Raw genomic sequence first — 12,657 nt, forward strand, 5'->3', positions numbered from 1 at the left:
CAGGATATGACCGAGAGGAGCCGAGAGAGCGCTCTACATCAGCCAGAGGGTCAATGTATCTTGTTCGGGCAGTTTGGTTGTCATAGTAGTTGACACCAAGTCCCAATTGTAGTCTTTGAATCAGTGGATGTATTAGGGCCATTATCCCTAGTACGTAAGCCGTAGATCGTTGTATTATAGTTTGTTGATATAACAAAGTTGGGTAGTTAAAATTTGTAAAAAGTTGTCTATATTTGTGCACGTGTTGATTTACTGCTATTTATCGTTCTGCTATGCAAAGTAGTTTGTTGTGATATTTGGATGGTAGCGTCAGTGATTATAAGATTCTAACCTAGAATCCAGTATCGTGGAAAAACAACACTGGGCCCTACCCAAGTATGAGGATGTATGGGTGCCAAATCGCAGAGAACTAGTGGTCAGTTGAACTCGAAGAATGGAGGTGGAATATGGGCTTGTAATGTAATATGGTAAGATGGAAAGTGGTAAGTATGGAATAGGGATGGATGGAACAACGCTATCTCAATCAAGGCTTCCCAAGTAGTGCCCCTCCTATACCCATTGGGCCATTGGGGGAGGTCCCACTGGACTAGGATTGAAGATTAACCCCCCATTTAAGGCGAGGGAACAAGATCACAGTCAAAACCCCTCCTTCTAGGTTCACACCATAATTCATATCAAATGCCCAAATACAAACAAACATAAGCACCCGATTGCCAAAATGAATAAAGTGCCTTTTGATCGGAAGCCCACCTTCGTCCATGTGATGGGTGAGAAAGTGTACAACTGATGCAGGTGGCAGAGATAATATGGCACATCGTCAGCTAGTGGTGGCTGTCAGGGCTGCATGGATGGCTGGCTGGATGTGAAGAGTAGGAGAAAAGTTTTCTCCTAGAGAGTCACCCATTTTGGTGGTTAACAGGTAGTCTGAGGAATTCCACATAGATCAGATAGTGCAACTTGATTGACTTATCAGTTGAGAAATCTTTGACCCAACAGGTGAAGACTATAGGGGTATTTGAATAGACCCATGGGTTGCAACTTACAATCTGAAGTCATGCTTTAGGTTCTAAAAACGAAAACAAGAAAAAGAGAAACCTTTGGTAAGGTTCTGGATGTCTTGGATGTACCAATCATGTGGCATGTTTCTAATCCAGGCTCTTCTCCTATTCTCAGAAAAAACTTTATCAACAAAATATCCAAGTGAAACATGCTGAGTTAAATTATGACCCACATTAGTGTATTCATCTAAAACTATGGCAAAAGGAGATTCAGTTTCAGAACTACAGCCACTGCCTTGTGGTAAACCTTCCTAACAGATTTCATTGATCACTTTGGAAGTGCTGTTTTCCTCAGGACCTGCAACAACCTCATGGTTGCAATCCTTGGGTTTGAGCCACGAGAGATCAGTGTGCCTACTGGTGGGTGATCAATGGCTAGGAAGAACATATTAGTAAGTTGCAATTACTGATAGTGACTGCAAGCATGCAAAAAAGAAGCAAGCCTTATGAAAGACATGCAAAGATCCCACACTTCTTGAGTCCCCTTTTATATGCTTTGGATTTTCCTTTGAGTTTTTTTTCTAAATAAATCAATCTTGCCCGTAGTTAATCACTTTAGAATCTACATCCCCACAGTAGAGATTTTTAAATCTATTTATATTATATAAAATGTCGAAAGATTATTATGATAGCTTGCTATGTTTCTCATATCTAATAGTGTTTTTTCAAAAATAGTATCACATAATAGTTGTGAGGTTTCACATATTTGCTAATGGAGTTTTTAAATAATTACTGAACTTATTAGTATACTTTCTAGATTTCAACAGGCAATTTATTTATCATCAATCTTTAAAGCTGTTTTAAGCTTGGCATATTTCAAACTGTTGGCTGTATTTGTTCTGTGTTGCAATGTTATTTTCGAGTTGGCCCAATTCTCACATTTTGAATTCTGTGAGAAACTAGGCACCAGGAAAAGAATATTTACATGGAGAACCAAAATATTATTCATCACAAACCGGTATATCATCCTGGCATGCTCTGAGAGGTGCTCGGGGCCCTCTTTCTAAAGAGGAAGAAGAATTATTGTTTCAAGATATTCAGGTAGCTTTCTGATGACTGAGCCCTCCCTTTTTGATGCTTCTTTACAGTCAGCATAAACAATACTATATTGCATATGGTGGATAAGAATACCCAAATTGGTAGTCAGAATATCGCACCCATGTTTTACAAACTAGAGGGCTTCCCCTCTTTTGTTGTCATTCCAGTTTCTCTTATAATGATTCATCTCATTCTCTCACAAACAGTGAATAAGCTATGATGCTGAGGAGATACTAAGTGATGTTGTTTATTTATTTTGGGCTACAATTCGTGAATTTGTCATTAAGGGATGGTGCTTAAAAGCCACAAATTTCTGGGATTTCTTTATTTAGTCTGATGAATTTTATTTATATTAGCTCTGAGAAGTAAATAAAGGTGAAGGAATTGACTTCAGGAAGTGAACACAAATGAAAGTCAGGCACACTGAGTCCCATTTCAAGCTACGAATTTGCACGATTTGTTGAAGATCATATTTCTGGCATTGACCACATTTAATAAATAACGATTTGGTGGCTTTTCTTAAGCTTTTTTCTTTCAATTGGAAGCCTTTATATACATTTATTTCCTTCACAACTATGATTGTGGTAAGATAGGAAAGAATCTGGGAAATTAGATGATTATGGTTTCTTTATTTGTATACTTGTTATTTAGGATACATGAAATCTTAAATTTGCATGTTGATATGATTACTAGGATCTTTTGTACTTGGAAAAGAAAAAGGAAGAACTTACACAAAGCCTTGGGCAGACACCCTCAGATCGGCAGTGGGCAGACCATGTGGGTTGTTCTGTTGTTCAGCTCTATGCAAGGTACATGTCATAGTGCAGAGTGTGTTTCTATAGTAGTGGCAACAAGTAATGTGAAGTTGGAACCACTACTAATTTCATGTTCCTATGAAGTCCTAGGTTTTATGTATCTTTGTTTTGAGCAATGCTAAAATTTATCTGGAAATTGATCACAGCATGCAATATTTACTGATTTCACATGAATGGATTACTAGTTTGGTCAGTGTGCTCAGTTATTAGAAATTAGAATATATTTGCAATGTGTAAAAATGCCTTGGAATTAATTGCCTGTGGATTTATTTTGTGGAAAACAGAATGCTGTCCCACTAGAAGATAAATGTCAAGGTAGAGGGAATAGCAAACAAACTACCAAAGGAAACTACTTGTTGGTCCAAAATAACTTGTTTGTTCAATGTTCCAAAGGTGTTTCAACACTGTGCTGAAGATAGAAGCTTCATTCCCTTTCCTTTTATAGAAGATATATAATCATATTTAACTTGAGGCCTGGGGTTTCTGGAAACTATATAAATTTCTTCATAAGCACAATCACCCTCAAAATACATATACGTAAAATAGTGATGCCTAGATCTTTTGAAATGTAACATAATTCATTTGACTGCTCAGTGCTTGCAATGCTGTTGGCTGTCTCTTTTGGGAACTACCTCTCATTTATATGTGAACAGCTAAAGAATGAACCGGCAATTCTACAATTGTTTGAGTAGACAAAGAATGGATGCATTGACCCCAAAAAACATGATCACATGACCTTAATTGCGTACATTATATGTAGTGATCTAGCTGCACTTTGTCTGCAGAAGATACACAGTAATTGGACATTTTCGTTTTGGGTGAAAAATATTTCATGTATTTACAAAAGATATTTACATCCAGAGAAAACAAATAGTGGAAGGATATATACAATGGTACTTGTATCCTCTTCCTTAAAGCAACAAGATCAACAATAAAATCTGAAAAAGTACTAGAGTCTAACAACTTGGCATCCTTGATCAACAAAAACCCTTTTGCCAGCAGCTGTATATGTAGCTCTTTTCTCAAGCAGTGCCAAAATACCCCAAGAGAAGAACAAAGGACAGATATGGAGTCACCCAACAATACTACATGCCAATAAAGATGACCTTGAAGATCGCTGATAGATCATTCTGAACATGCTCCTAACATGACCTGGCCAAAGGACAATCCTAGAATAAATGCTTCACTGTTTCCACACTGAGATAGGAAGGGAAAGCCCATCTGAGAAGCCAATCATAGCTAGGTTGGCCATGGAAGGAAGGGCTTGATAGATCATGAACCAGGCAAATGCTCAGAGCTTGAAGGGCACCCTTAGTGACCAAACACTACACATCTGCAGACCCAATGACTCTCAACATCAAAAGACACCCTTCATACATTAAGCATTAGACCAAGTTGATGGCACTGATGAGGAATGGAGTAAAATTTGCGGGAATCATACCTAACCTCTAATATACCTCCTATAATAGCTTGGTATTTTCTCTTACAATTTCTGAGTTTAGTTGGGTATTCAAGTGTTTGATTTCATCAGACAGTTGGTATGTCTCTGCATTTAAGTGTTTGTCTCTTATATTTCTCCACACATACCAAATGCAAGACTAAGGATATATGGACAGACTTCAAAATTACAACAATGAACTAGTAAGGAACTCAGAAATTATCTAATTATTCTCTGGTTACACATAGCAGCGTTGCAATGAATTTTCCCATGATAAAGACACTCATGGCACATTTATATTCAGACTTAAGATCAAGTTATGGCAAGAATTACAGGCACAGTTTCAGGAGAACCTGGAATGATATATCAGCAAATAAACCCCAGCATATCAGCCCATACAATACTCAGAATATGCAGCCTCCAGATCACAGAAGTAAATAAGGAGTGCCCAAATAACCACAGTAACACGTCCAGCAATTAATAAGGAAATTCGTGGCACCTTTAGCAGATACTACCCAGAATCAACACTACATTTCTGAAGTAACGTTTAACCCAGCGGATGATGCACAGGTACAGCAACTCGTATCTAGCAATGATGAACTCAGATATGATGAACTCGTGGCTTCAAGAGCCCATAAACCTCTGTGCAGATATTACTTCAGCAAGTGATGACAGTGGAGGTTCGTACAGCCATTGAGAAGATGTACACAGACCCTAGAGGAAGTGATTCGACCCTTGCTTCAGCAAATAATCACAGGCAAATAATGGAACTGACCCACGTTTATTCTAGCGCCATGTTACTTGGGAGCGGGAGCGGGAGCAACCATTTTCAGAAGCTCCCGGTTTGGGAGCGAATCCGGGAGCGATTTTTTAAAAATATATATATTTTTTATATTTTTTAATTTTTGATACATATATGTCAACAAAAACATGTAGAATGATGAATTAGACATAAAAAACATAAAAAAACATAGATTGATCATTGAACCATATCACATCAATCATCTAGAAATTATAATCGTCATCAACCATGTCCACAAGTTAGTAAAATACATATTACAACTGCAACATATTGAGTCTTATAAATCATGATTCATCAAATTCAATATTAAAGTTTCAACTTCAAGCTTTCAGAATTGAAAATTCAATGACATTTATCATCATTGATCACCAAAGTTGTACTTGTAAGCTAAGTTTAACCATTACAAGAAGTAATATCGAAGATATTTCTAAGTCCTAACTTCTAACTGTTAACATGATATGAAATGTTAAAAATTTATAAAATGAAACATGAATAATGAGATGAAATGAAACAACTTTAGTCTTTCACAAAGCATCATATTCATAATTCACAATCATTACCAATGAGTTATAATTGCCAAGGCCCAACTTCAAACTTCAAATTTTCATTGTCACAGTGATATAATGTTTACAAAAAATATCATAATGATATGAAAGAGTCAAGAGTCAAGAGTCAAGGACTCAAAACTCAACAGTTATGAAAACTAAAGTCTAATAGAAACTAAAAAAGACAAGTAAACTGTAAATCTACATGTGGCCCTTGCCACGAGAGTCTCCAGGAGTATAAGCAGGTCGTGGGGTCTTCTAGGAGTCTCCCGCACAGACCGACGACCAGAACTAGAACCTCCACGCGAGGGTGTAGATGGAGGTGGCGACAACAAAGGAACAAGACTCGGACCTCGAGCACTGCTACTGGATGGTGGAGGTGGAGGTGGAGGTGGCATGGCTGCTGCATCATTTTCATCCCTTACAAGTTCCTCTTCTAGTTCTTCAATATGTACAGTGCCATCCTCCAAATTGTCATCCTCTGGGTGATTGTCCCAAATTTTATATGTGGGATCCTCATTAGCCCGATCACAGTAATGACTCAACAACCTCAAGTTGTAGTGCACATAAACCAAGCTTTCTGCTCGGTTTTCATTGAGTCTGTTTCTTTTCACATTATGTATATAACTGTAGGTGCTCCAACACCTCTCTGCAGAAGAAGAATTTACAACCTGTGAAAGAACTTTTTTTGCCAATTTTGGCAAAAGTCCGTGGCCGCCATATGTTTCCCACTATGTGAGAGAATCAAATTTATCTTTGTCATCCATTGCATGGAAGTTACCATACAAACCAGTGCCACTGAAGTATCTGCCTATTTCAAGGCGCACAGCTGCACCTTCCTCCCTGTCAGGTACCAACTTTTCTAATGCTTCCAAATATCCTTTAGTTACCTCTTGATCTAAATGGGGTTTGGTCCTAACCCCACCCCCTGCTGCAGGTTGGCCCAACCAAGATGTAGAGTAGTATTTTGGCGTAAGGATATACGCCAAGCAATGTAGTGGAAGGTTAAGCCTATTCCACCGTTGACACACACAATCATGAATCAGTTTGTACAAGTTGGGATCTCTATTATGAACAATGTCTTTTATTTCCCCCAACATGGTATCCATTTGCTCATACACCTCGCCAATCACTGGTTTGTCTGTATCTGCAAACCGAATCATGTGATAAATTGGCTTGGTGAAATCCAATACCTGCCTCACACTTGTCCAAAACTGCCCATCAAGAGCGGCCTCCTCCACCATTTCAAAACCTGCCATGTCAGCTACATTTGTAGCCCTTTCCTTTAACACCTGCCAATGTGGACTTGATACCATGCTAGCTAATGCCTCTCTTACCTTCAAAAGGCGCCTGAAGGTGAGGTAATAGCTACCAAATCTAGTCCTCGCAATCTTCAGCAACTCCAATCTCGAGTGACTGCGGAAAAGGCCATGGGTATTGCTATGATTTGTAATAAATTTTATCATTTGTTTTCCTTTCTTGTACAAATTACCAATCCATTGGTATTGTTCATTTTTGTTTTTGACAATATCATGCAACAGAAGGTTCAATGTGTGAACCAAACATCCAGACCAAAATATGTTCGGGTATTTATCCTCAATAATTGCTCCCGCTGCCTTACAATTAGGAGCATTATCAGTGATGACTTGGATGACATTGTATGGGCCAATACGCTCAATTGTTTCAAGTAATGCTTCTGCAATGTTGATGGCGGTCTTGAACTTGTCTAAGTAATCATGTGCAGCTAGAAAGATGGGACCACTAACAGACACAGCAAGAACACTTATCAATGGCTTGCCTTTTACATTTGTCCATCCATCAGATACAATGGACACCCCATTGTCAGTCCAAGAACTTGTCATTTTATTCAAAGAATGTGATATTTTTGCTTTTTCATGATCAAGGCCAACGGTTCTTGCCTTGTCATACCTAGGGCTCTTGTATCCTTTAGGGGCATCATTTATGGCAGAAACCATTTCGTGCCAATAAGGTGAGCGTAGAACATTGAATGGTATCCCACATGCATAGAGAAACCTGTAAACTTTTGAATCCACATCATTCCTACACCCCTCATCAAGGAAATCTGATATGGTTCTACGCCTTAAAGATGATGACCCTGTGCCTCCATGTCCATATCCACTACCTTGGGAGGATGCTGAAGGAGTTCTTTGTGATTATGAGCTTGGTTCAAAGAAACCCCTTGATTTTTTTGTTCTGTATTGGGCTTCCTCCTCTTCCCTTATGTATTTGGCTCTATCTGCTGTTGACACCGCTGTACAAGTTTTGATTCCTATTTGTTTCTCTCCATCCCATGGCCTTTTCTCACAGAGGTGTCTTCTAGCACGGGTGTATGAACCTGTGTAATCAGTGTTGCAATGGGGGCAATGAAATTTAGTGGTTCCACCCCCTCTCCCTGTTTCAGCCCTGTGAACATATTTCCACAATGGAGTTTGCTCTTGTTTAGTTTTTTGAGGGTTATGTTCACCCTCCTCCAGCTCCTCCTCACTGGGGTTTTCACCCATTTGACTTTCTCCGGCTTCTTCATCCCCCTCTTCAGTTTGGGGCCCCCTTCGTTTCCTACTCTCCAGCACCATAATAACCATAAAAGGGACCAGGAAGAGGAAAATGCCAATAAATATAGCCAGGTCCATGGTGTTTGATGTTTGTAGGGTTTTGATTCTTGAATCTGCAAATTAATTTAAATTATTGGGATTAATTAATTTAATTTATTAATTTAATTTAAATACATGATCTTTAATCTCAAACAACTAAATTAAATTAACTAAATTAACTACCTAACCAGCTAAACTAACTAAATTACTAAGTTACTTACCTCTGCAGGCTTGCTCCTCGCTCCTTGGCACTTGCTCCTCGCTCCTCAGCACTTGCTCTTCACTCCTTTGCTCTTGCTCCAGCTCCAAACTCAAGCTCAATGAAGTTATAATGAATTTTTTTTGGCCCATTGGGCTTATAAAACTAATTTTTTTTTCTATATATATATATATATATATATATTTTTTTTTTCGGGTCTGGCAGATTTTTTTTCCGCCGAACCGCTCCCGGCCCGGCTCGAATCGCTCCCGGAGCGATTTTTAATGTCCGGGAGCGATCAGGGAGCGATCGCGATCGCTCCCGGGCATTAAAAGATCGCTCCCTGATCTCTCCCGGACATTAAAAATCGCTCCGGGAGCACCGGAGCGATCGCTCCCTGTGTCGCTCCCTAACAGACCAGGGAGCGCAAATTTTTTTAAGGGAGCGCGCTCCCGAAAATCGCTCCCGTCCGGGAGCGATTTTGGGAGCGTGCTCCCGAACCGCTCCCGCTCGGAGCGCGATTCGGGAGCGGGTTCGAGGGGGGGGGGCGCTCCCCCGCAACACTGTTCTAGCGAGCAACTTGACTCTCTTTTTGGCACCAACTTCTGGAAAACTCAAGGTAATTCAGCCCCTTAATTTCTCTGATTTTACCCAGCTACAGGACGACTTATTTGGCTTGAGATTATTCCACTCTTGAAGCACAAACCCTGAGATTTACCCCTGATGTATTGGCCTGAGCGAGGGCATCATAAAATTAATCACTGCTTCTGATATAACTCGGCCTCTTGGAACCTGGGTGAACAAACAATTCGGCCTCTTATCTATTGGTAGAAATTTGAAAGGAAATTCTTAGCTTGAGACCCTTGACTTGAGAACTAAGGCTCAGCCCTCTTAAAATGAACTTCGAACTCCTCTTGAAATGATACAATCCACGTTCTCCTACAATCTCAAGAAGAGATGAAGAATTCCCCGCAACAACTTGATTAGATCTTCAGAAAATACCCACTAGGGAAAGATCCAACTAGGGTGGCAATATTGTCTGCTGAAGGAGGAGGAATGCTAGCTAGAGTGGCAAGAGATCCACCAAAGCTAGGGTGAGCAGTTTCACTTGAAACTCTTGATCTGAAACTCGCTTGAGTTTCTTTCCAATGACAATAAGATATGATAGGATTAGGATGTTTTGCCAATGAGTCCACCCTCCTTTTATAATTCTTCATTGAGCCTCCCTCTAACTTCTAGATTCACCTTTTTAATAGTATTTCATTAGTGGGGGCCACTTTCCACTAAATGGCTTTTGCCGCCTGTTGACCACTACTGGTCAACTTCCCATGCGGTACACCCTCTTTTCTTGGCAGAAAGAGATAGCACCTGAACGACGTGTCCGTGCCAGCCTACAGTCATCAGCAGCTTGATCAATCTAATTGTAAACCCAGTCTGCATGTATTAATTGTAAATAATCTTAGCAGACATGAGTCGTGTATGTGTATTGCCTAGGTGGACCTAACTTTCTAGTGGTAATCTACGTCCCGGAAGGTTTTTCGTCTCACCGATCCATGGATCGGCAGAGTTTTCCTTCAAACCTGACCCCAAAGCCGGGATGGATTTTGTCATTAGAACTTTAGGAGAATCCTAGTGTGTTGATCTGCTAGATTATAGTTGTGTCGCAGAACTGGGTGTTTTGTGAGGGTCTGTATTAAGTGGGTTTGTCCCCTTGAGATGTAAATTGTAAAAAGTCATCATGAAATGTGTCTTGAGGGTTGAAAATGTTTTAAATCCCCTCGTGAGTCCTAAGTCCTAGGTCCTAGGTGATGTTTCCAAAGGGTTAGTTCGATGATCCATTTAAAAAAAATAATAAAATAAAATAAAAAAAGAAAATAAAAATTAAAATAAAAATAATAAATAATAAAAATAATAAAAAATTTAAAAATTTAAAAAATGAAATAAATAAAAAATAATAAAAAATTATTTTTTTTTTAATATTTTAAGTGAATAAATCGACGGATGAGATCAAGAGATGTCTTGATCCTCATCAACGGTCGAGATCATTTCTACATGGATCATTCGAACTAGCCGTTGGGATCATTTCCTTTATATAGGGTCTTGGTGGTCATTTCAGATCATTCGATCTGTGAGTCAGATACTGAAGAAGCTCTCTTGTAAATCTGTTTCTGGTTAATAAAGGAAGACTTTGGGGTCCATATCTTGCTGGTGTTACTCTCTTAAAATGCTGTGAGATTGTTTCATTTTCTGCATATGTTATTTTCGGCCGTTAATAATAGCTTTTTTGTAGAGTATTTTGAGCACAGGTATCTTGTTCACTTGCTGGGGTTTGGGTGCTGTTAGGGTTTCTGAAGTAATGGCAGGTATCTCCATTACTTCCTGAGATCTAACAGCATTTCTGCTCTCTTTATTGACAGTTGTTTTGAGCTGTGCAGAAAACATCATTGAAGGAAATTTTGTGGGCGTTCGGGGAAGTTCTCGGCTGAACCAGCAAACTCCCGCAAGCACTTTTTGCTGAGCCCAGTTGGATTTGATCCTGGGTTTATCATTCGGTTTATTTTTCTAAGTTTGCATGAGAGATTTTCTGAAGTTCTTCACAGTGACGACCTAAAATTTCTGTTTTCTTTAAAATATTTCCGTGCTTATTGCCGAATCTGGCTGTTAAGGGGCCAAATCTGTAAATTTATTAGCTGTCTTAGAGTTTCAATTTTTCTGATCTAGGGTTTTCAGTTTTTTTTTTTTGGGTTTTAGGCATATATTTTCTTTGGGTGATCTTGTCCTTTCAGGTTTGTAGGATTATGAAAAATTTCTAAGGCTCTCACCCGCACCTTATTTCACCAGCAGTCCTTCTTTACTCAGCTCGGGTTTTCAGATGCCTTAGGGCATTTCATATTGTGCTGATCTATTATTATCTGGCTAATGAGGAAAGAGGAATATTGATGCGTTTTATAAAATCGCTGTTGGAGGAACCTTAATACAAATCTCAGTGTCAGCTCCGTTCTATCCACACGCAGAAATCTGGAGTTCTAAAAGCGTGAGCGTATGCATTGCCGGTTGAAATGTCTGCATGTTATCAGATTACTGTGCGTGAATCTGGTTGAACATTTCGGTTATAAATAACGCAGCCAGCGTGATCAGGTTACCAGAGTACATCAACGCGTGTTGGATTTTCCTCATCAAAATTCGCAAGCCAGCCAATCTTCATTCACGCTGACGGTTTCAAGGGTCATCCCCATCAAACTTTCGATTTCCACTAAAAAAACGAGCATCTCTGTGGTCGAAAAATCTGGTCACACGTCAGGTAGCAAGCAGACGTCAGCAAACGCTAGGTAAAAAGCCGATATCGATCATCAGCATCCTCAGAACGGTTTTGAATTTTCGATCTCTACTACTCGAATCGATCTGCAAAGCCTGTGTGAAGCTCTCCCACGCAGTGGCTGCTTGTCCGCCGTCAAAAGGAAACCGTGCGCACTTCATTCAGCTCCACACACCTGCAAATGCACAAAGAGATCAAATGGTACGGGCCAGGTAAAATGCTTTGGTGATACTACTGAGCTGTTTGTAAGTAAACCTCTTCTCCGTCTGCATAAATCGTTTCCTATCTCCAGCGTGAATGCATTTTAAATTTTGGTCTCGTCACATTCTGGTTTCTTCCTTGTTTAGGTTTTAGTTTTTTACGATTTGCATAGTTTAGATTTATTAATTTTTTAGATTTAGGTTTATTTAATCTTTAGATTTAATTTAAATTCCATAATCATTTCGTAGTTTTTTTTTTTTTTTATAGTTCTTCCTTTTAGTTAGAATTTAGTTTTTATTTTTTATTTTAATGGTTATGTTTTAATTTTAGGAATAAAATTTCTATTTTAGCTTAGTTCAAATTTTATTTAGATTTTTTTCCATTTTCTATAATATATAAAAAATAAAAAAAAATAAAAAAAAAGGGTTTTTGTTTAGGACTAAAGTTTTAATTTTTGATAGTTTAAATCTTTAGGTTTAGCTTAAATTTTAGCTTTAAATTTATTTAAAAAAAAAAGAAAAAAAAAAGGGAAAGAGGTTTTGTTTAGAACTTTAGACTTAGTTTATTTTGAATAGACTTTAGATTAGTTTCTAATTTAGGAATTGATTTTTTAGTTAAATAGTTTAAATTTCT

General features: G+C 38.7%; 1 protein-coding gene across 2 annotated transcripts in view; it reads left to right on the forward strand.

The window, feature by feature from the left end:
- LOC149229280 (uncharacterized) overlaps positions 1–12,657 on the forward strand; it is a 350,336-nt gene that overhangs the window by 22,864 nt on the left and 314,815 nt on the right. Inside the window, exons 2-3 of one of the 2 annotated variants that reach the window (XM_089375807.1) lie at positions 1,962–2,099; positions 2,790–2,905. In XM_089375807.1, the coding sequence (XP_089231933.1) occupies positions 1,962–2,099; positions 2,790–2,905 (254 nt within the window). The remainder of the gene's footprint in view (positions 1–1,961; positions 2,100–2,789; positions 2,906–12,657) is intronic. The other variant, XM_089375808.1, reaches the window with a different exon arrangement.

This window comes from Pinus tabuliformis, chromosome J (genome assembly GCF_031772625.1).
Source record: "Pinus tabuliformis cultivar Carrire ecotype Pingquan chromosome J, CPIR1, whole genome shotgun sequence".
Classification (NCBI taxonomy): Eukaryota; Viridiplantae; Streptophyta; class Pinopsida; order Pinales; family Pinaceae; genus Pinus; species Pinus tabuliformis.